General features: G+C 38.4%; 1 protein-coding gene across 3 annotated transcripts; it reads right to left on the bottom strand.

Moving 5' to 3' along the window:
- Window positions 1-4,513: 4,513 nt before the first annotated feature.
- OtopLb (Otopetrin-like b) lies at window positions 4,514-9,642 on the bottom strand. 3 transcript variants are annotated; one of them, XM_017156060.3, is made up of 6 exons: window positions 8,409-8,630; window positions 7,320-7,769; window positions 6,804-6,956; window positions 6,521-6,738; window positions 5,517-6,461; window positions 4,514-5,171 (listed from the first exon to the last, which is right to left on the bottom strand). In XM_017156060.3, exons 1-6 carry the CDS (start codon window positions 8,516-8,518, stop codon window positions 4,654-4,656), a joined length of 2,394 nt encoding a protein of 797 aa, XP_017011549.2. In that variant the 5' UTR covers window positions 8,519-8,630; the 3' UTR covers window positions 4,514-4,653. The 3 variants fall into 3 exon arrangements, with proteins under 3 accessions (XP_017011549.2, XP_017011557.2, XP_017011566.2); XM_017156068.3 differs by having other exon boundaries at window positions 7,320-7,766; XM_017156077.3 differs by lacking the exons at window positions 7,320-7,769; window positions 8,409-8,630 and adding an exon at window positions 9,562-9,642 and having other exon boundaries at window positions 4,516-5,171.
- Between the last annotated feature and the right edge of the window lie 12,365 nt (window positions 9,643-22,007).

Here is a 22,007-nt window from a genome sequence, read left to right as displayed (position 1 = left end):
GAATTGTCATTTGCAGCATTTGCTTTTATTTCATTATTCATATCTATAGTTTACCTATTCCGCCCATCATCCATCCGCCATGTGTTGCGGAACTGGAATATAGATATAAAAAAGCCGTGACAATGATTGACAGCTTTGCGCATTTCTAGCATCGCAATTGAATATTTTTTCCCGGTCCCATGAGACTGTCGTAAAATATGGACATAAAAAAGAATAGCATGGGCACTAAATTTGATATTGCACAAATGTCGATTTCCAGTGCAAAATAAAAGCGAAGTTTTATACCCAATTAGGAAACTGTTTGCGCGGTTCATTAAAGTTTGATAGCTGTTTTTTTCAACCTCGCCTGATTCCAAAATCCGAACTTCATCTTTCGACTTTTAAGCCGATTGCAGAAATTCGAGTCGCCCGGGATTTCAATCTTAAAAGTAATCTTATTACCGTCGAGCTGCAATATGATATTTTAGTCTTTTCGTCGCCAGGCTAAGCTTGTGTTTAATTTTCCACTCAACAAAAAATATTACGTTGCCCCCTCAAGTGCGTTTTGTGTACTTTCCGAGTGGCGAAATTGTCTCATGTGCTTGCTTTGTGGGCAGATTGAAAGGGAGTTCCTCGTCCTTGAAAAATTGAAAGTGCCTCCAGCTGTCCTTGGTGTCTTATTAAAATTTTACCATATTTGCGTAACTGTGTTTGCGAAAAGAAAAAAAGTAAACGCTTGGATTACATTTTACGGCGGAGTGCATAATTTAATTTACCTTTAGGGAAATTGCAGTTAAGAAGGCCACATTTTTTTAGAAGAAATTGTATAACTATTTTTTTATATACCTATTTATTATTAATTGACAATCAATATGACCTGAATATTTAATAATGTTTTTTAGTTCGATGTATTTAAACATGATATCCTGAAATTAACTTTTATTTATCTCACATATTAAATTTCTGCTCGAGGCTTTGAAGGACCATCAGTGCTTTCGCCTCTCTTTAAGGTCCCACCCAAACCCATAACCCAACCACATGACACCACAACCCGTCACCAACTGTTGACATCCTCCTTTAAAAAGGTTAATTGTGTCGTTCTAATGTCTTTAGCCATCCATGTGCGTGGCTGACGTGTTCGGGATGCCAAAAAGGGGAAAAACAGAGGGGGCCACAAAAGATTTGCCACCAGGAACACGTTTTGTTTCAGCTTCTGTCCTCAAGACAGGAAAAATGCTTTCGATCTACGTGATGCTCGTCCCTCTTCGGTTTCATTTAATGGGGAGCAAATGGTTTTATTTCTATTTACCGTATTGCTGTTGCTGCTTGAAGAGAGAAGCTTTTAGAGAACACACAAATTTTCCTGGCACCATTTCAGTTGCAGCTGTACCCATCCATCTGAATTTATTCCCAATTGATTTTGGAGAAATTTTGATAGATTTCAATTCAGTACATCCAAAAGTTTCCTTCAGCTTGCGAGCAACTTTGGGCAACAACATCTGACTAAAAACTTCTTGGCTTGGAATAACTTGGCGGAACTTCAAATTCATTTTCAAATCGCACAAATAAAAAACGCTTCACCCACTTAAAACTTAATTTTGCTGGCATTCACTTCCCCAACAAGTGTGCATAAAGTTTTTGGCCTCCATATGAAATTGCGAGACGTTGAGAAGCCGGGAATAGACTTGTATTGATTGTCCTAGTAAAAGTTTAACGAATTACGGACATGCCATGGAAAATCTTGGTATATGGCTTATAAAATTATAAGAATTATTTATTAATAAAGCGAGGAAACTAAAAGTTCACTAAAGAATTTGGCGAATGATTTTCAAAAGTTGATTTTTTTAGATAAAACTCGATAGCTCTCAACACTATCTAAATTCAGGTCAATTGATACACAAAAATAATAGTTGAATGGCACTCTCTTCCTGGCCATTCCACACCTTAATAAGTGCCGAGTTCTTTGCCCACTTCCCATCTTGATTAGCATTCGTCAGTTGTTGGCCCGTTTTGCTCGGCCATTTGGCCTGTTTTTAAATTTCCGTTTCCGCTAGCGGTGTCAACTCCATGGCAATGTCATTTCCGTCAGGAAAAGACGCCTGGGAGGCCATCAGCTTCAAAGCTTGGGACTGAGAACTGAAAACTCGTCATCCTCGACGTCGACGTCCGTCATTGTCCTTAGCGTTTCCGCGTCATTTCCATTTAAAAGTCCTCCGCTCGTGCTCTTTTTCCGATTCTATTTTCCGGCTGGGGGCAGCGGGCTGACAGCTGGAATAGTCGTCGTCGGCACGTTGATGATGGCATCATAAAAAGTTCCATCGACTGCAATTTTTCCCAGCTGATTTATTAATGTTGACAATCGCGGCAGTCTGTTGACATTGCCCCCGCCTTCTTCAAAAACCCATTGTAATGGAGTTCCTTCGTCTTTTGTCTTGAACTTGAACTCGAGCAGGTAGTCAGTCGAATTATTTACACTGTAGATTAAAGTATAATGAAGAATGTTTTGCCATTTCAATTCGCTTCACAGCCCTCTAATTAGTTTCCTCATTTCACTTTTTTACTCTTCTTACTCTTTAACCTGCAATTAGCAGGTTTCCGTTGAAAATTGCGACTGGCTTCTAATTATGATGGCTATTTTGGGCTTAAGGCTTACGAGGTAAATGGATTATAAAACGATGAAATTATTTTGAAGGTTTTAAATTAGCATGATTAACAAGCATTAAATATAATATTTTTCTGAATATATATATATTTTTGAATTTTAATTAAACAAGACAGAGAAAATTGTCTTAATAAATGTCATAGACCAATTATTTATTTTTCATGGCTGGCGTCTCATTCCGCTAATCTTATTTACTCGGTAATTGCATCTCAAACTCGCATAAGTCACGTGTGAAACACGTGAGTTTCGTCCTGAATTCAAGTGGGATTTAAATTTTGCTACACGTGACCGGAATTTTATTGTAAAAATATATATTTGTTTATTGCGGTGCTTTTTTTTCTGTTTCTTTTTATTATTTTAATGCTAATTATGGAGTATAAATGCAAGCCAGAGCAGTGCTGCCATCACTCAGCTTGAAAAACAGGACAGATGAGCCACAAAAAACAGGGAAAAAAAGGACAAAAAATTTAAGAAAAGGGCAAAAAAAAGGACAAAAGTAAATGTGCCTACATTTTTCTGTTTTTACCAAAGGGTTATATATTAACTTAATATAAACGGATTTTAAATAAAATTTAATTATGTAATGATCTACTGCGCCCGACTCACAACCTTCTTTGTTTGATCATTTTACCATGGTAAATTTTTGTGCGTATACGTAATAATCTAAAGTTATTATAATAATTAATGCATTTCAAGTAACTATATTCGTAATACAAAAAAATTAAATATCTGCGTCAAACCCGAAAAAGAGTCGTTCAAATGTGAATTTTTTTTTCTGACAAAAAAGCAGAGAGTAAAAATCAACAAATTTTTAAAGTGATTTCCTTTTTTTTTTTGCTACAGAAAAAATCGTACTATAAAGAAAATCCATCGACTTCTTTACATCTCTTTGATAATTTGTAAAAAGAATTATTTTTTAAGTGCCGAACTGTAAGAATGATGGTTAAAAAGGCATTTTAGCAAATAAAAACAGGTTTATACACTTTCGACTAGCAAAAATAACACTCAAAACCTTTTTTTTGAAAAAAGGATAGATTTCCGGATAGGGGATGTTTGAAATTTTTTCCGGATAAAGCCGTTAAAAAAAGGACAGATCTGTCCGGAAAGAGGACAAAATGGCAGCACTGAGCCAGAGTATCAATAGCTTAAAGTTTACTACATCAATTGATTGTTTGGCTTTGGCTACAATAAATATGCCAACCACGTGTTCGGCGGAAGGACGTGATAAAGCCATACATCACTCGATTTGTTAACCCCAAATTGCCCGTTTATTATCGCTGCGTAAGCCACCTGAATAACAATTTCTCCGATTTTCCCATAAATACATAATTTAAATGCGCCAATTCATCAAGTTCATGGCTCAATACCTTTTTATTTACCTTGGTGTTTCGGTTCGAAAGTCCTTTACCTACAATAACCCGAAAACATCAATGTCGGCTCATGTGTTTTGGGCTTCTCAAATTTATGCCCATGAGAGAGGTCCCTCCTCTCCTCATCCTTTCAATCGCCGCCCTATTTTAACATTTTCCTTAGGGAAGCATACGCAACAGGAAACGGAAACGCCGATTTGTCAATTGTCTGCCACAAGATTTATGTGAGCCACGATAAATTTGATACACGAATACCTGATTTTGCTTTTGGGGCACGCGATTTTTTATGGGGTGTTCATGAATCGAGGCAATTTGTAAGGGAATCGCAAATATACTCGATTTATTTAAAGCTGTTAGATTTAAATCAAGTTGTATAATTTTGAAAAATATAAATTGACAACTTGTTTTGCTCTAATTTCAGCTATTGATATTAGTTATCTGTGCTAACTAGCACCTCAACTGATAACTAAAAAGTAAATAAATATATTTAACTCATTGAATAAATTAAATCTTTATTTTGTGCTAGCAATGTCAACAACTTTCGCACTTAAATATAAATTAAGAAGACGCTTTAGTTTTAAATTAACTTAGTCGAGGGAAAGCTAGAGAAAACTAATCAACAGGTTCGTTCGTATTAGCCAACTAATGCGCCTTGGCCTTGTAGGTGATCTTCCAGACTTCGAAGAGGCAAATGGTGGAGTGGAAGCGGTAGAAAATGGCCAGCGGCATGGAGATGTGGGTGATGATCGTCCAGCCCCAGACGCCGAAGAACTCCAGGTGGGTCTCCCGGAAGACGGCCCGTCCCTTGATCAGGGTGTTCACGAACCAGATGGCAATGTTGGCCACCAGCAGGAACGTGATGATCTCCCTGCCCGGCTTTCTCCTTCCCTGCTTGGCCCCCTTGCACCGCCGATGGCTTGCGTGCAGGATGAACATGGTCTGCAGCGAGGTCTGCACCACCCCAAACACCTCCGCTATAATGCCCTCCACGCGATCCGGCACCGTGTCCCATTTGGCAAAGTAGCTGCCCAGGATGCTGAACATTCCGTACAAGTAGACCCCCGTCTGGGCCACGATCAGCAGCAGATTGTCCAGGTCCATCGAGTGGTGCTCGTCGCTGTTGTCCTTGATGTAACGCAGATCGCGCATGAGGATCATGCCTGTAAAAAGATAGTAGAAGGAATATTATAAAAAATATATATGATCTTAACTTCACTTCAAATTAGTACATATGCTGTTTACTAACTTAAAAATTAATCTTTAAACTATAATATTTTAGTCAAACTTAAATGGGATTCCAAATAAAATTTTAATTAATTAAAATAATGTTTAAATGAATACTCAAAAATTTCAGAGGTTCTAAAATTACTTATAAGGGTGTCTAAAAATATATGCATATAATGATCCACACTTTTAAATACATTAATCAGGGATTCGAAATAATATTTTACAGATTTAAAATGTTGACTTATTCCCTATTATCCCCATAATATTCCCCCACTCACCCGTTATCACAGCCGCTGCGCACATAAAGTACATGAAGGTCTCCCAGAGAGTGACCTCCTGCGTGGCCACCAGTTCGTAGCCCGGCTGGGTGTAGAGCACGAAGTACATGATCATGGAGATAATGGTCATAACAATTATCATGATGCCAAAAAAGAGTCCCTTATGCGACTGCGAGCAGTCCACGGAGAAGTGATGGGCTGGCTTGGCGGCCACGGGCTTAACGGAATTCTTGCGCGTCTTGTCGATGTCCGGAATCGACTTGACGGTCTTCCACATTTCGAACAGGATTACGGCACAGATGAGGGAGTACTCGATGGTGCAGGGGAACAGGAAGGGTGATAGCTGCTGGACCAGAGCTCCCATTATGGTGGTGCGGGAGCAGCCGCTGAAGGGAGCCGCTGCCGTGGGCACCACCGGAGCCACAGTGGCGTTCGCAATGATGGAGCTCACATTCGTTAGCAGGTTGCCGGGATGAAGGGGATGATGCTGGTGCAGTGACTCATTCACCGCCGACCAATCAGTCCTGGTGGCTGTGCCATTGTGGATCACCAGGTCGTGGGCCGGATCCACTTCGTGCTGGCTGATGTGGAAAATCTCGTGCTTGGTCTCCTCCACCAGGACATAGAGCCACTCGCACAGATTGGTGGCCACCATGTGCATCAGGCCGAAGCGCGAGGTCACCTTGTGCCGGGCCATGTCCATGTAGGTGGTGTTCAGGAAGATGAACTGCACCTGGGCGATGCACAGGACCATTCGGCAGATGGGCGTGATGGCCACGAAGACATCCCGACACCCAGGATGGCCGTTCAGCTCGAAGAACTGACCAAACTCCAGGCCGGAATAGACCATTGTGCCGATGGCGAAGGCGATGGCTCCCACTCTCAGGTAAAAGCTGCCGAAATGGGTCACCTTGTGCTTCAGATGCACATTGCTGTTCTTTTCATCTGGAAATATATATATTATTTAATCCCATAAAGGTCTTAAATATCTCTATCAATCTTACGAAAGTCCTTGAGAGCATTGAAGAGCGATCGGTTTCGGAAGGCACTGATGTACAGGAAGATCACAAAGAGTATGCTGCCCACATAAAGGTAAACGTAGAATCCCTGGTAGACATAAGTCGGGATCTGGTCGGATATGACCTCTGTGATGGGCAGACAAACGCCGAGCAGTACTAATAGTTTGCAGTAGGTGGCCGACAGCGCTGCGCTTATGGCATCGCTGGAAATAAATATAGACCAATTTAGAAAAATCCTATATGACTTGTTTAAATTTCAAGAACTTACTTGCCTGTGCGCCTGTTCTTTTCCTTCTGCTGCTTGGCCTGAAAACTGCTGGCTCCATTGTCGAAAAAGGCCGTCGATCCATTCCTGGCACTTGTGGTGCCGCTCTGGAAATTAATGCTCGCTGTACTGCCATTCGCTGTTCCCTGCAGGTTACTGGAATATATTAAGAAATATCATATATAATTATTAAAAAATTATTATCCGATTAAAATCTGCCAGCACAAAATATGTATAACTATTTATAAAAGCAGGCGTTCCTAAAAAAAATAAAAAAAATTGTAATTTGATTGAAATATTACGGGAAACATTTTAGAAAATTTTTGTCTATTGTTAAAATAATTTAAAAATATTCCAATAGAAATTTAAAATAATTTTAAACAAATTTTTCCCATTAATTTGGTTATAAACAATATAAAAATTATTAATTCAAAAAGTTTCATTGTTGATGTGATTAGTAGCACTTTGAAATGTTTTTCTCTCCACTTCTAAAATCCTCATTATGAAACCGAAAAGTACCCATTCTTGGCCGACTTTGGCGACAGGAACATGTTGCCGTTATTTCGCCCGAAGAGCGGCGGCCGCTGGGTGAGGATCTCCTGGAGGAGCAGCGATGGCCGCCGGGACACCTGCAGCGTGCAGGCGGAGTCCTCGTGGTGAATCGGAATGGTGGGCAGTGGGAGGAGGGCCTGCCGCTGACTGGCGTGCTCCACGAGATCGAGGTTCGTCTGGGACTTGGCCAGCGGCGAGATGGGATGCGGCGACATGACCGGGATGCTGTGGTGTCCACAGTGGTCGCAGGACGTTCGGGCGTAGCGGATCACCTGATTCGAGGTGGCGGCCACCGAGTGACGCGGAGTTCCGGGCACCGAGGGGGGCAGCGAGTTCGGCGGGGATCTGGAGAACGAGGCCGACTTCTTTGGCGCACTTATGGTTATGTATTCGCAGGCATCGGAGGATCTGTGACTGCTGTTCAAGGATCGAATTTAATTTAGGGACTGCTCAAGGACTCGAACTCCGCCGGCGAGTGGCACTTATACACACGGAAACCCGACAGGTTCAATGCTTTCCGATGAACTGAACAACTGAATTTTCATTTCCAACTTTTCATTTCAAGTCTTCAGCCTGACCCTGAATAAATCGCACACAATTATATGTATTTTTGCAGCTTTGATTGATTTTTGATCGATTTTAGGCCACCAATTGAGATATTATCACTCAGCTGGCCAACAAAACCACGCGTGTTCCTTTGGAAATACCTCTAATTTGTATATAAGTGGATAGATAAAAGTACGTCGCTTGTCTCATCAATCAAGCGATAGATAAGTTGTCACTATTTACATAAACATTAAGTGATCACGTTTTTCTTTTGTTGCCTGCAATCAGTGTCTGGAATTTGAGCCAGGGCTTTCACAAACCGAAAGAAACGACAAAGAGCATGACATCTATATGGTTTTGACGAACCATTTTGATAAGATATAATACTTAGGAGTGGAAAACTATTGAAAATAAAAACTTTAAAAGAAATATATTTGTCTTTTTTGGATTTTTAGAAATATCACTGTGTATATGTGCCACTGCCGTTGAGTACTTGAATCCGAAACTAACTCATTTCCTTTCGATATCACATCGTGATGATAATGGACTCGTTGCTTGGTCCTCCACAAATTGATCGGTTCATCGTACATGTCTTTCGATTTTAAGTTAATTAGCGACATATCCGAGCCGAAGTGCAGTTTCTTTTATGAAATCTGAACAGATCGTTCGCGATCTCCAAAGCTGCGATTTTCCGCGCCCTTACAGACTCGTGTCAGTGGGAAGACTGAGGCGCTTTTGAGGCAGTTACTCCAATTGTCGGAGCTATCGGCCAGACGATATTTGACTAACTGATTAGCGTTGTTATTAGCCTGCTATTTTCACCGTACGAGTACGAGTGTGATCCGTGTGTGTAAATAAATCTATTGCAGTCTTATTATTGCCTTAATTTATTAGCCTATTTGCACTTCATCAGTCGACGGGTGCTGAATTATGTATACGCATGTTGTATATAGCATCTTCGAAATCGTATATAATTCGATTTGTTTTGATATCTGTAACTATCTGATGGCAATATCACGTCATCATAACAAACTTTGTAATTATCGTGTTCCGTGTGGGTTGTAAAAAGTTCTGCTTTTCTTTAGCAGAGTGAGCCGGTTATCTCTGCAACTTTGCCTGTCTAGATCGCGGTGCTCTTGACTTGTTTACTGGGTCAACACTGTTTGCCGATCGCAAGAAAAGCTAATATTTGCCCACATGAGTCAATTTTTGGTTGGCTTCTCAAATTATTTCAAATGTAAATATGTGACGTTACAAAATGTATTAAGACCAGTGTATTCGTTTAAATAAGGTTTGTGGCTTTGAAATGGGAAAAACCTTGAGGCTGAGTCATCAGCTTCAGAGAAAGTTACGTGATAAGTGTTAAAAATATCAACCAAAATATTATGAAAGACCTAACACATCAAACGAATCAGGTAGACGACTTTAAGTGTGAATATGGTACGCCATATTTAATTGGTAAAATATATAACGAAAATTCACAAGTTCAAGTAATTAGATCAAAGTGCACTTCATATTGAAATTTATTTTTGATCTGCTATTTATTGATTTTCTATAATAAAGACTTACATTTAAGAAAATGTATCTTTTTCTTATCTTAAATCTGATTTACAAATAATATTACTTTTTCCTTTGTAACTTTTTTAAGGGTATTTTAGTTTACCTGAAAGTAACAGTTGGCATTCTTTCGTATTGAACTCCACTGTTGCGGTCCACCATTAATTTGTCCACAATATATTTTACGTTTTTTGTTAATATTTTACTTTCTTTAATAAAAAGTTTAAGTCAAAATATATTATTCTCTTTCTCCGTTCATATACATGGTTCTGTAATAAAACCACCCGCTAATAAGTTTGTGCAGATGGCAGCACAGTTCTCGAAAAACTGAAACCCAAACCAGACATCGATTCTTATCTTTGGGGTCTTCCTCATGTTTATAATACCAACATATACATAGGCAACGCCCAACGCGTAAATTTGTGGTTAGTTAATACCCAGATATTAGCAATGGTTCCAAAAAAACCAAGACAGTAGCGGACTGAAGGTAAATACATTTCCTATCGTTATCTTTTTAAGGGTCACCATTCCGACCCTGGTAATTAACTGAGTAAGCACTCCTTTCGAATGGCTGGAAAACAGTATTTATTGCCACTATCAGTTTCTTTAAAATCACTGCACTCATTTCAGACGCCGCTTTTGCTTCTGTTTACTTTTGTAATCAATAACTTCTGTCAATATGTGCCAATACATATACATTCTTGTTTTATCGGTTTTACCTTAATATTTCCCATACTCTTTGGACTGCCCGATAAGAAAGTAGCTAGTAGTTAACAACTGAAGTCGGGCAAGTTCACCATTACTAAAATAAAATGGCCTGTAATTGAAAGATAATTTAAAGCGCGTCAGGTGGTTATTCTTAGGTTAGTAACTTTTGAATAGGAAATGCGTAACGATTTGGATCAGTCATCATTTATGAGTCATTGTTGCCGAAATTAAAAATATTCATTTATTTTTTCATTTCAGACAAGAGTTTACAAATGTTGACCTTTCGTATTTTTGTCTAATTGCACCATAAACATAAATTGCCGTTAGAAATCATTATAAAATAGTCGAATTGCGCGTTCTTCTTATTATTTTTGAGGAAACAACTAAAATACAACTTCTAAACTTGTTGAGTAATACTCCCTCTTATTGTCAATTGTCATTTCGGAAAGGGGACGATTCATTTGAACTTTTCAAACTTATTGAACTACCAAAACTCACTTGTCGTACTACTTGAGCATATTTGCGAGGTCATGGTCATAAATATGTAGTTCCCAGAGCATCTGCTTCTCCACTGGAGAAGCCTCGATTTCGATCTGTGTATAATTTGTGCGACAAACTTTGTCATGTGAGCTGATGCAGTTAGTGAAGCTTCCTCCGAACCAGATGCGGTTCCCGCTCCAAAAAGTGCCCAGAGTGTGGGAAAGTTCCGCTCGCAGGACGAGCAGACAATGCAGGGCCAAAACCAGGACCACACATTGAGAGGAAGTCTAAGGACACTCGGGAAAAATAAGCTATTAAATTTATTAAAAGATATTAAGAAATATGTCATTAAACCTGAAAGAATTTATTTTTTTTAGGTACTTGAATTAAATTTTATTTAAATGGTAATAATAAAATATTATTATTTAATAAGAATGACATTAATGATTATAAATACTGTTGAACAGTTTTCTAAAGACATTATTAGAGAGCTTAACTAAGAGGAACTACTTTGTATCGATAGTAGATTTTAGGTGTTATTTTTTTCCCAGTGCAGAGGCGGAGACCACCAGCTGATAAATTTTCAAATTTGCATGCTAATGAATGGCCTGGCATGGCACTGTTGCTGCAAAGTTTTTAACTTATGCTTGCGCTTGCCTGGAGAAAATATGCACAGGGAGATTTATCTGGCCGGCTGGTGGCATTGCCCACTAGGTAAACTGAGGTAACCAAAACAGTTTGGTCCGATGCCATTAATTGCCTGCCGAACTTTGAGTGGCTTTCATCATTAAAGACGGGGTTACACAAGTTGGAACTAGGATGGTAAAAATACAATTTAGATGATATTTATCTTTCATGGCTGGGAAAATTTCTGTAAAATAGTATTTCCAGCAGTGGCGAAAATTGCTGCCAATTGCTGACTTCAAACCAAGCTAATATTTTGCAGCGCCGGCTAATGAAAGCGTCAGTTGTGTGCCAAAATGATGCCCCAGTTATTGGCTTACGCTGCGTATGAGTGCTTTAAATGGAGTGCGATAATGTGGCCAAAAACTGTTGGCACGTTGGGTGGAAATTTGTAAAGGAGCCACGGCTTGAGCCATGAATTTTTGAAAAGTTGTTGCTCCCTAATGGCCGCCGGTATAGATAAACACTTCAACTCGCTGCAAAGCGTTCAAATTATTCAGCGAAAGGATTTCGATGGCACTTGCTGTATTTGTCAAGGGTTTTAGACACTCGTTTAATCAGCCAACTATTCACGCATTTACCTTTCACTCCAGGCCGATTCATTCATCTGCGTTCTATTTGAGTTCCCCTCGAAATGCATTCATGCATGCCGATGGAGGACTTTTAAGTTTAATGGAAGAAGGTGACAAAAGAGAAGGTGGCGAATAAATTGCCTAAGCAGATGGAGAGTCTCAAGGTTTCTAATTTATGATAAGACGTTAATTTTACTAATGAAAGTTGCTCTGGCACAAATTTAAAGCCGAAAAAAAGATAATAAAATCCATTTTAGATTATACCGCAGAATGAGTGGGATAACATCTGTTAAAAACCTTTATAATCGTAACAAAAGGTTTATAACACTTCACCACAAAAATATATTTATTATACGTATATTTGCTTGGCCTTTTTGTCCAAAATTGTAAGCCATTGCCAGAAAATTGAGTTTCTGCCCTTCTTTATTTGCAGACATAAGCCTATTTCGTGTAATTCAATTTGGCCAAGCAGGTGTATAAATTGGCATTTATTTTGGCATTCATCAAGAGGCAGGCATGAAAGTCAATCATAAGACGGACTGTAAAAGTGTATTTACGATTGAATTATGGAAAATAATTCAGAGAGGATTTGGCAGGGCAATATATGAAGTAAATTGCTAGAAAGTGGCCACCTTTGCCTCTGATAAAAGTGAAGTTCGCCACCCTTTTGCCCCAATATTTATTGGCTTTTTATTTTCGCAGCGCCAAGCCAAACAATGCGAGGAGAACCTCCGCTGTTTTTCTCACTAAGAGGTTTTCCATCTCAGCATCTCAACTCGCCACTTTGCTGTCCAAACGAAAGTTTCAGTAAAAACTTTAGACACTCAGCTGCAATACTCGAGTTAAGCGCATTTCCTTCAAAAGAATCCTTCTGCATGACTCCTGGAATTTTGACTATCTAAAACTTGTGCATTTCGCCAATAGGTGAAAATATGTGAACCATAAATCTGGAATGTTAAATTTCCATTGAGGAAACTTTAATTGGTTTAACTTACTTATTATTATCTATTAGTGATTTAATCGATATTTATTTATAAGTTTATATTTATTTGTTATTTTTTATACAATAAAATGTATTTATTATTATTTGTTTTCAAAGAATTTAAGAAAAATATTCCAATTCTTCCCAGCTACTTTAGTTAGAAACTTTTTATACAAATATCCCGTAAATGGACTTAACTTGATGGCAATGATTCTCGCATTTCTAGGGATACTTCTGCACCCTGGTTATTTTGCAGTTTTCGATTTCGCAGCACGTTTGCGAAATAAAAAAGCGCGTACGTCACGCGGAGTCAGCTCGCAGAATAACAAAATCAGTATGCCACATCACAATTGCCAATGACAATCCCTCTGCTGAGAAATGGAGCCATGGAGCCAAGGAGAAATGGTTTGGAAGGGCCCCGAGTCCCAGTTGTTTTACATTTATGCATCATTAGGTGAAGGAGTGGCTTGGCAATATGCTAATAAATGTATGGACGTGTGTGACAGTCGGCGGGAAGAAGGCTATAAAGCAAGCAGCAGGACGCCACATTCGAGGGACTCCGAGTGGATCAGGGATTGGGGTTCTCGGGCAGGATAAGCGGATAAGGCACTTGGCTTTGATGCTGCCACCTTGATAACGTCCTTCCCGATGTGTTTACTTCCATGTATTTTCCTCCCACTAAACTCTAAAGGCCACATAAATTTCGGCAACGAACAAATCCCGCAAAGCAAGCTTTAAAATTTATTAAACTTCACACCCGCCGCACACACGGTAAACAAAAATGCAATAAATATTTTATATATGTAGGTATATATATTCCGGACTGTGGTCTGGGAAATGGAAAGTGGGAAATGGGGAATTCCCTAATGCAATTGCACAAACAGCTCACAGGACACCGCAATGCGGACGGCAAACAGCTTTGCCAGTGTAATGGTCTGTTATGGAGGTTGCTCCTCGAAGGACGAGGAAGATCCCAAGGACTTGAGCTGGTATTCGAAATATGAGTTTAAGCTGCCGCTTTGATTATTCTTCCTATCAAATGAAACGACTCCAAACTAAATTGACGATAGTATCTCTCACTTTATTAAAAGCATCGGTAATTGGCAATTTCCCTCGGCATATAAAGCTGTTGTCTGAACTGGGTTGACATGGCACAACATAAAAGTGTCATCAAATATTAATGTACAATCGGACAATGAATGCAATAAATGCGAAAAACGAGGCAACGCATTAACGACTGGCAATCGAGGCTCGCGATGAGTCAGAAATGAAAGAGATCATTTTCACTGGCTGCTGCCTCCCATTAATTAAATGGCGATTCTCTTCCGACTTAAATCGTCACCATGGAAAATGATAAGCAACTCTTGCTGAAGGTGAAAATGTGAAGTCTATAATTTACCCGGGTACAAAAAGAGTATATAAGATGCGTTGAGTCGTCCAGTATTTTATTGCAATAAATTTGATTAACGCTTTTCCGTTGTTAATGTGACTAGCACATTATGCGAAATAAATAAATAAATATTAAAATTTATATTTAGTACTTATCTTGTATATTATCAACATAAAGATAACAATATTAAAACATACTAAATTTGAATTACATATTTTTAGTTAATATATATTTCATTTGTAATATTTTGAACACATGTAAGCCTATATGCTTTGATTAAGTAAGGACCATTTTACAGTCTCTGCCAGGACTACAAAGATTCCAGGAAGTAGAAGAAGTTACTCAACTCAAAGCTAGTTGACTTGCCTTTGGTTTTGTGTGTGCCTTTCGTGACGGAAACGGGAAAAGAAATAGTGCATTTGCTAAATGAAGCAGGTGGCTTTTCAAACGATACTTTATATCACCTTAAGTTTCTGAAAAGTCACCACTAAATTTCAGCTCTAAGTAAAACTGGACTTTAACTTTATGACGTGCAGTGACAATTATTTCGCGGCAAAGGATTTAATTTCGGCACACGGGACGTATGAGCGATGCAATCACAATTTTGCCGCGCAGTGAATTAATTCGCATTTCCAACGCGACATTGTCAATTAGATAGTGGAGCAGTGTGCTCTTTCAATGTGGTTTCATTAGTGGCCAAGTTAATGGATCCCATCTGCCTTTTTTATCGCAGTCTCCTCTTTCGCCATGCCCTCTTTTTTAGCGGTTTACTTTTCCACGCTGTGTGGCAAAAACTTTCCATCTCCAATTTTCTCCTATAAAACTTTTGGTTTTTGTGCAAGTTTCTCTCTTTCGGCCTTCTGTTCTGCGCTTTGTTTCTGCTGCTGTCTTCCTGCTGCGTATAAATTGCCGTCAATTAGTTTAATTGTTTTCCTAATGTTTTTTCGTTACTCTCCCTCCGCTTTCCACTTTCCACTGCACTCCATTGATGACCGTCATTGATTAGTTGTGCAATTGTTTCGCAGCTGTCATTGCCTTTGTTTCATTTTTCTCCATGTCGTTGTATTTAATGGCCGTCAAATACAAAAGCTGTTGAGTTATTATTGGCGACCATTGTTGGCCAAAATTAAAAAAAAAAGGGGAGTAAAGCTGTTGGCAAATCCTGTAGAGAAGAATCAATTTTCATGTGGCTCGTTTAGATTTTTCATTTACTAGGGGCTTAGAAAAATATATGCTTAATTTCTCATTGTTCTGAATTAAAAGATTTAATTTTTTACAGAACATAACTTTAAATATATTTGTAGAATATTGCTGCAACTCAACCACTATCTTGGTCTGACAAATGTTTTCGCTTCACATTTTTTTGTAAAAAAAACTTTCTCGCTTTGGGACAAACTCAAATGCACACATGCATGTGTGAAAACAAAGAGGGTTTTATTAAAATTGATGATGCTCTTCTGTGTTTGGTAGACGACGCCTTCAAGTATGCCATAAATCTTTGTCAACTTTTCTGAACCAACAAAAAATAAAATTAAGCCATTACAAAAGTGACACATACGTAACAAAAAAGTCTTTGGAATTGCCCAGCAAAACTAATATACTAAAGTACTTCCGGATTTTGTTATTGAAGGGTCTGCTTTCAAAAATAAACATTAAAGCTTGCCTCTAATCCGAAAAATATACAACCAAATTACAATTCAGCGACAACGCTGTGATTATGGCCCACATACTGATTTTCATATTTGCGACGACTGCACTTGTTTTGCTTTTTGTTCCTAGAAAGTGATGCAAATTGGAAACTGTGTTACATTTTCATTTTGCGCACAGCAAATATGTTGTGACAAAAATGTTGCCAGCATTTCATTTCAGCTTACAAAAAATGTAATATCCGGCTTTTCGGAATATAAAAAGCATTTTCAATTACAGTTTTAAGTGGAACACAATTAATTATGCTACTTAAATTTTGCCAGCGTCTTTCTTAAGTGAATTTAATGTAGGAATATAGATTCGCCTCGAGGGACTGCGACTAACAGCTATCAATTTCCTGACTCTGTTACAAAATTGTATTGCAAAAATTCGAAATTAATTGCGACGAGAGTGGCTCTGTGTCTCTGTTGTGTGTCTCTGGAGCAGCTTCCGGTTTCCGGTCGTTTGAAAGGATATGGGTACGGACGACGTGCATCGCATCGAATCAATCGAACTGAATTACTAATCACATATGCCAGGACAGGCAATTTCAATATGCATGAGGCATTTGTGGGGCCGGTCTAATGACTGCATGCATTTAGGAAGCCACTTCAAAGGCCTGATTAGTCTGGGAAAGCTAATTGTTGGTCTCTTCTGGGCACTTCTTCCACTGGAAAAGTTTTTGGCGCGTCTGGAAAGTTAACTGAAAGTGATACAAGGCTCGGACTAAGACCCAATTTATTTGCTTGATTAGAGGATGTTCTCGGGCCAATGCCTTTAAGTGGATTACCTTGCAGTCGGCATTTCCCCCTTGCAACAGCTAATTATAAAAGTTTCCTCGGCCAAAACTAATACTTTCTAACTGGCCACTGTTGATTGATGCCGGAGCAGTTGAAATTTTGTAATTTAAATTATGGGTTCCGCGGTTCTGGGAGCAGCTGAACTCTCTGGCATGGAAAATTGCCTGGCTGGTTGGCCGGGGAGAAGCTCACAAAACTCGGCTAAAAGTTGCGATAGAAACAGCAAAATGAAAAATATAAATACTCACCCATTTATAAGTGGCGGGGCACTTTGAGTGCCTCTGGGAGAGCTTGGGCATTTAGACGCCATTTGCCGGGATTACCACTCTCTTATGCATCTTTAGTTTTGGCCCGAAAGTTCCACAAAACATTTCCCTTTGACTGCAACCATTTAGACAAAACTGTTTTGCACCACCACCCACTGTATGTAAACCCCAACCAGGACCTTGAACCACTCGCACAATAAAAGTGAATGCCAAAAATGCCAGAGAGCACAGTCCCATGGTTCCAGCTGTGTGATATTTCGCAGCTTGGGCTGGCATAAAAGGAGCATAAACAGATTTTATTACACTTTTGCCCTTTTTAGAGAATGTAATCCGAATTATGTACTGAGTACTGAGACGAAGTTATGGCCAAGTAGAGTTATTTTTGGGGCTCAGCTAAACAGCAGAAATATATTCACCATAAACTAGTCCGCAGGGAAGGTTAGATATTATTAGATTTCTTGTTAGAAAACACGAGAAATACCAAATATACTATTTACCAAAATATTATTTTTGTAAAATCCTGGCATTATTAAAAATTTTTTCAATGAATATATGTTAATATCTTTACTTTTTTTTATATATACACATTTTTTCTCAGATTTTGTTTTGTAAACACCATTAATTAATTGTACAACCAACAACACCATTGTTATTTGCTGGTCATTGGGCATAAATCTTTTATAATATTTTCTGTTCGACAAATGCCTCGTGTCAATTCATTGAAGCAGACCCAAATCAATTAAATATCCATTATGCAAATACATTTGCCGCATCCCTCCTTCATGCATATTTATGCGCCAAGTGGGGAAACCGCAAGACTAACCAAAATAGAATTTTTTGGCAACCACAATGCCCAAGAGTAAACAAGTGGAGACGGACGAAATATTGCTGCTGTTGTTGCGATTGAGGATTTCCATATTTACTCAGGACACATTTTCTGTGGGAAGCCGGTAAAGAGCTAAAAATAAACCCGCATAGCGATGGGGGAAAATAGAATTAGAAGCCGGTGAAATGATTTTGCTGTCCAGCTGAAAATGAAGCCTGCCATACTTGTGGATAAAATTCAGTGAATAAAAATCTGTTGCATATTCTGAGCTCAAATTATGTCAGTTTTTGGCGCACAACAAACAGGATGCAATTTCAATCGAACAGCCGCAGACAATCGAACTGAAAAGCAGAATGGCCATTGCCATTCATAACCGGAAACGCGTTGTTTGTCTGCGGTAGTCCAACGGCGCCGGAAGCGAGTCAAAGGATAGTTCACTTCCGGAATGCGGGGCAAAAGTCAATAATGGAGAAAGTCAATAATGGCTTTCAAAAATATTGATTAGAATTTATCCTATAACCTAGCACTGCCGGGAGTAACTTTGTACACAATTAATTAATTATTCTAAATTTATTTTCTTTTTTTTTTGCCTTTTCGGTACTGATTACAAAAGCTCCAGCTGAGAAAACCCAGCTAAAAGTAACCATTATATCTGTTCTCGGAAAAATAGTTTACATTTCACTGGGGATAAATGGCATTGAAGGAATAGAAAACCGAGGCAAATGAAACAACAAGCCAGGCAACTAGAATGCAATTGTAAAACAATTTCAATTTTATTGTCTTACTTTCTTTGGTTTTCCTTTGTTTCCGCTTGTGTTTGCTCTGCTTAAATTTCCGACATTTTCAAACGGTCCAATTAAACTCGGTGTCAAAGGATTTTAAGCTGCCAGCAAAGCCATGGCAAAGTCCATAAACTTAATAAATGTTTCGGTAATTACGGGCGAAAACTTCATTATAATTTCATTTTTCGCATATAGTGTCAATAAAATTTACGACATTTTGTTTGCGTTGGCTGGAACAATTAAAATTTCATTAATGGCGGGAAATAAATTATGAAGTGCACAAAATGCGCATAGTCCATTAATAATCCGATGGCGGGAAATAATGTTTGCATGCCAAAAGTGCGTTTGTCCTGGTGGCCAGGACTAACTAAATAGAAGGGATATTGATAAAGCAAATTTGGTGGTAATTCATAGAGAATCCTTGTGATAAAAAGAAAATTAAACTCTGTTTCTGATATTTAAGTTTATTGCAGTCATAGCAAAAAGGAAACCATTTAATAAAATCCATTTAGATGTTCCTCTTCAAATACAGAAAGTCAACTCTTTGACTTTGAATGCAAATGAATTTCTACAAGCTAAGCTGTCAAAGAAACTTTGTATCTCCATTTTATTTGAATTAATAAAAGTTGCGTTTAATTGCTCAAAGAAAACTAATTAGAGCAATTTGTTCCTGGTTTTAAGAATCCAATGCCACTATAAATCTCAATGAAATGATCGAAAATAGGACTTGTCTGACCCCTTGTTCGAGGTTAAGTCCGAGAATCGCTTGTCGGTGGCAAGTGCAACAAAGTGCCCAATAAATTATGCCCTTGCCATTGTTTGTGCCACAAAAGAAGTGGCTGCTGCAGCGGCAACAGCAATCGATTTGTCTTGGCCGCTGCACACGTCCAACATGTCGTATGTGTAACAAGTGTTGCACATAAATATCCAAGGTTGCAGCCGCCGATGGGGGCGTGGCATGCAATGTCTTGAGGCAGCCGCAAAATAAATAAAACGAAGGCAAAAGCAAAAGTGTTTTGCCCGTAAAGTTTTGTTTGGTGCACTTTTAGCAGATATGCTGGATTTGATTTATACGAAAACATGGCAAGTTTGTGATACCATTTATAAAGTTGGGCAAAGCAATTTGTTTGTCTGTGGTAAAACATTTATTTACAGTTGGAGGTTGGTTTACAGAAGAGCAGGTGTTTTGTCTTTTTCAAAGAGTTACAAATATGAAATTTTTTGGGGAAATAAATATACAATATAAACAATTACCCATTATTGATTTTCTAGACATTTTCTTATTTGAAGCTTAACATATGGTTTATAAATAATTTATTTTTGCTGTTACGCATCAATCAAACATTATTCGAAATTTATTGAATATTTTTGTTTCGTTATTGCAACTTTTGCCTTCGGCCGAAAGTACTTAACACAATTCCACCTACGTTGTGAATTTGAATTCGTGTCTGAATTTCTCCCATTCACACCCAAAAAAGTTTTAGTTTGCCAGCATTTCTATTTGGGTCATTGGGGATTTACTGGGCCCAAAAACTTTTCATATGCTTTTGCACACCTCAAAAAGATACAAAAAACTTTTCAATTGGCAGCTTAAATTTTGCACATATTTCCGATCCACTTTAAAATTGAGTCTGCCTTTTTCATATGTTTGCTGTTCAACGAGTTTGAGTTTACTTTAAATTGATTAATTAACAGGCAAATAGTTTACCTGCCTAAGGACTTAAGATCTGGTTTTCAGGTGGCCACTCATTACATATAATTAAATCCAGGTCCTTTGCCAACCCAAAGGACGCTAATTGATTTTGCTCACAACCCAAACACACACATTTCCGAGTCCAAAGGCTCAGGGGAAAGGTTCCTAAACGAATTTGCTATCTATTTGCAACATGACTGCGGGTAAAATAATGGAATTTCCCTTTTCGCCCCTCCGACGGAAGTTTCGTAGACGGCACAAAAAGCTTGGCAAAATGCATTTCGGAGCAAAGCCCAAAAGTGTCGAAGATGCAGAAAGGCCACGGGACTTCAGACTGCAGCGGCAGTAAGTCAGCCAAAATTCCAAGATGTCCTTGTCTATATGGAACACGTTTGTGTGGGGGACTGTATAAGTTTTTAGCTGCAAGTAACGTCGCTTTCAAGGCTTGAATCTTGAATTATGTCTGTGCCAGAAAAAATGTCTGCCGGCGGTCGGAAGCATCTTCAAAGAGATTAAAGAGTGTATCTCTCAATGCAAAATTAGAATAGGATTTAAATAAGGAATTTTGCATGTAATCTTATCAGCAGACATTTATTGAGTAGGGGAGTGTAGGGTAAGGTGACGAACGATTCGTTTTTCGAATGTAACTTTTGTAAAAATCAATATTTTTCAAAAGTGTAAACGCAGAAAGTTGCTTACATCTACTGAGCATATCCCTGTAAAATTCGAATTTCGAAATTCCAATGCAGCTAAATCCCACAGCGTTTGGCGTGAACCCTACTTTTTTTGCACTTTCAAAAGTTGTAGGGTAATGTGACGAACGATTTGTTCTTTAATGTAACTTCTCCAAAAATCAATATTTTTTAAAAGTGTAAAAGCAGAAAGTTGCTTACATTTACTGAGCATATATCTAAAAAAATTTGGATTCGAAATTTCAACGTAGCCAAATCCCACAGCGTTTGGTGTAAACCATCCTTTTTACAAATAAAAAAAATACATTTTTTTATATATTATTTACGGAAAGGTTATTTTCGATACGGAAAAGAAAAAAGTAATAAGATAATACCCAAACTTACAAAAAAAAAATGGTCAAAGTGCAAATTTTTGTTTTAAATTAAATTAAACTGACGTCACTATTAAAAACAACAATAAAACTCCAGCAGTAAATGTTATCTGTTATTATTATATTTTTTTTACAAATAATCAACGATAACAGTTAAAATTCTTGAATAAAAAAAGTTCGTCACAATACCCTACAAAAAGTTCGTCACGATACCCTACAAGGTAGACTTGGAGCAAAAACGGTGTCACTCTCAAACGGCGCAAAAGAAAAAAACGCGAGGTACCAAAAACTGTTGATAAAGATCTCATGTATACGTGCATATATTTGCCTGATTTTATTTTCCACTCATCTTTGCTCTGGCACTGCTGAAACACAAGTAAATTGAATGGGTTTGCTAGTTTGCGCACCACATTTTTAGCGAAAATTACCTCACGAACAAATTACGGGACTTCTTATTAATATTACTGTAAATACATTGTCGACACGATAAGGGGAGACGACTACATTTATTTGGAATTTTTGTCGTGACGTCATATATGAGATTCGACGAGTTCGTCACATTACCCTACTCGTCAAATTACCCTACACTCCCCTAATCAATGATTTTTGAACGGTATCTT

The sequence above is a fragment of the Drosophila takahashii genome, chromosome 2L (assembly GCF_030179915.1).
Source record: "Drosophila takahashii strain IR98-3 E-12201 chromosome 2L, DtakHiC1v2, whole genome shotgun sequence".
Classification (NCBI taxonomy): Eukaryota; Metazoa; Arthropoda; class Insecta; order Diptera; family Drosophilidae; genus Drosophila; species Drosophila takahashii.
Note: the sequence above shows the minus strand (reverse complement) of the source record. Positions and strands in the feature narration are given on the sequence as shown.

Excerpts from the sequence above, each read along its gene's own strand:
- OtopLb (XM_017156060.3), bottom strand. The coding sequence starts at position 8,518 with ATGTCGCTAATTAACTTAAAATCGAAAGACATGTACGATGAACCGATC. Across the intron at positions 6,957-7,319 it reads CCAAAGTCGGCCAAGAATGG|TAACCTGCAGGGAACAGCGA; the intron begins GTACTTTTCGGT and ends AATATATTCCAG. Across the intron at positions 5,172-5,516 it reads CGCAGCGGCTGTGATAACGG|GCATGATCCTCATGCGCGAT; the intron begins GTGAGTGGGGGA and ends ATCTTTTTACAG.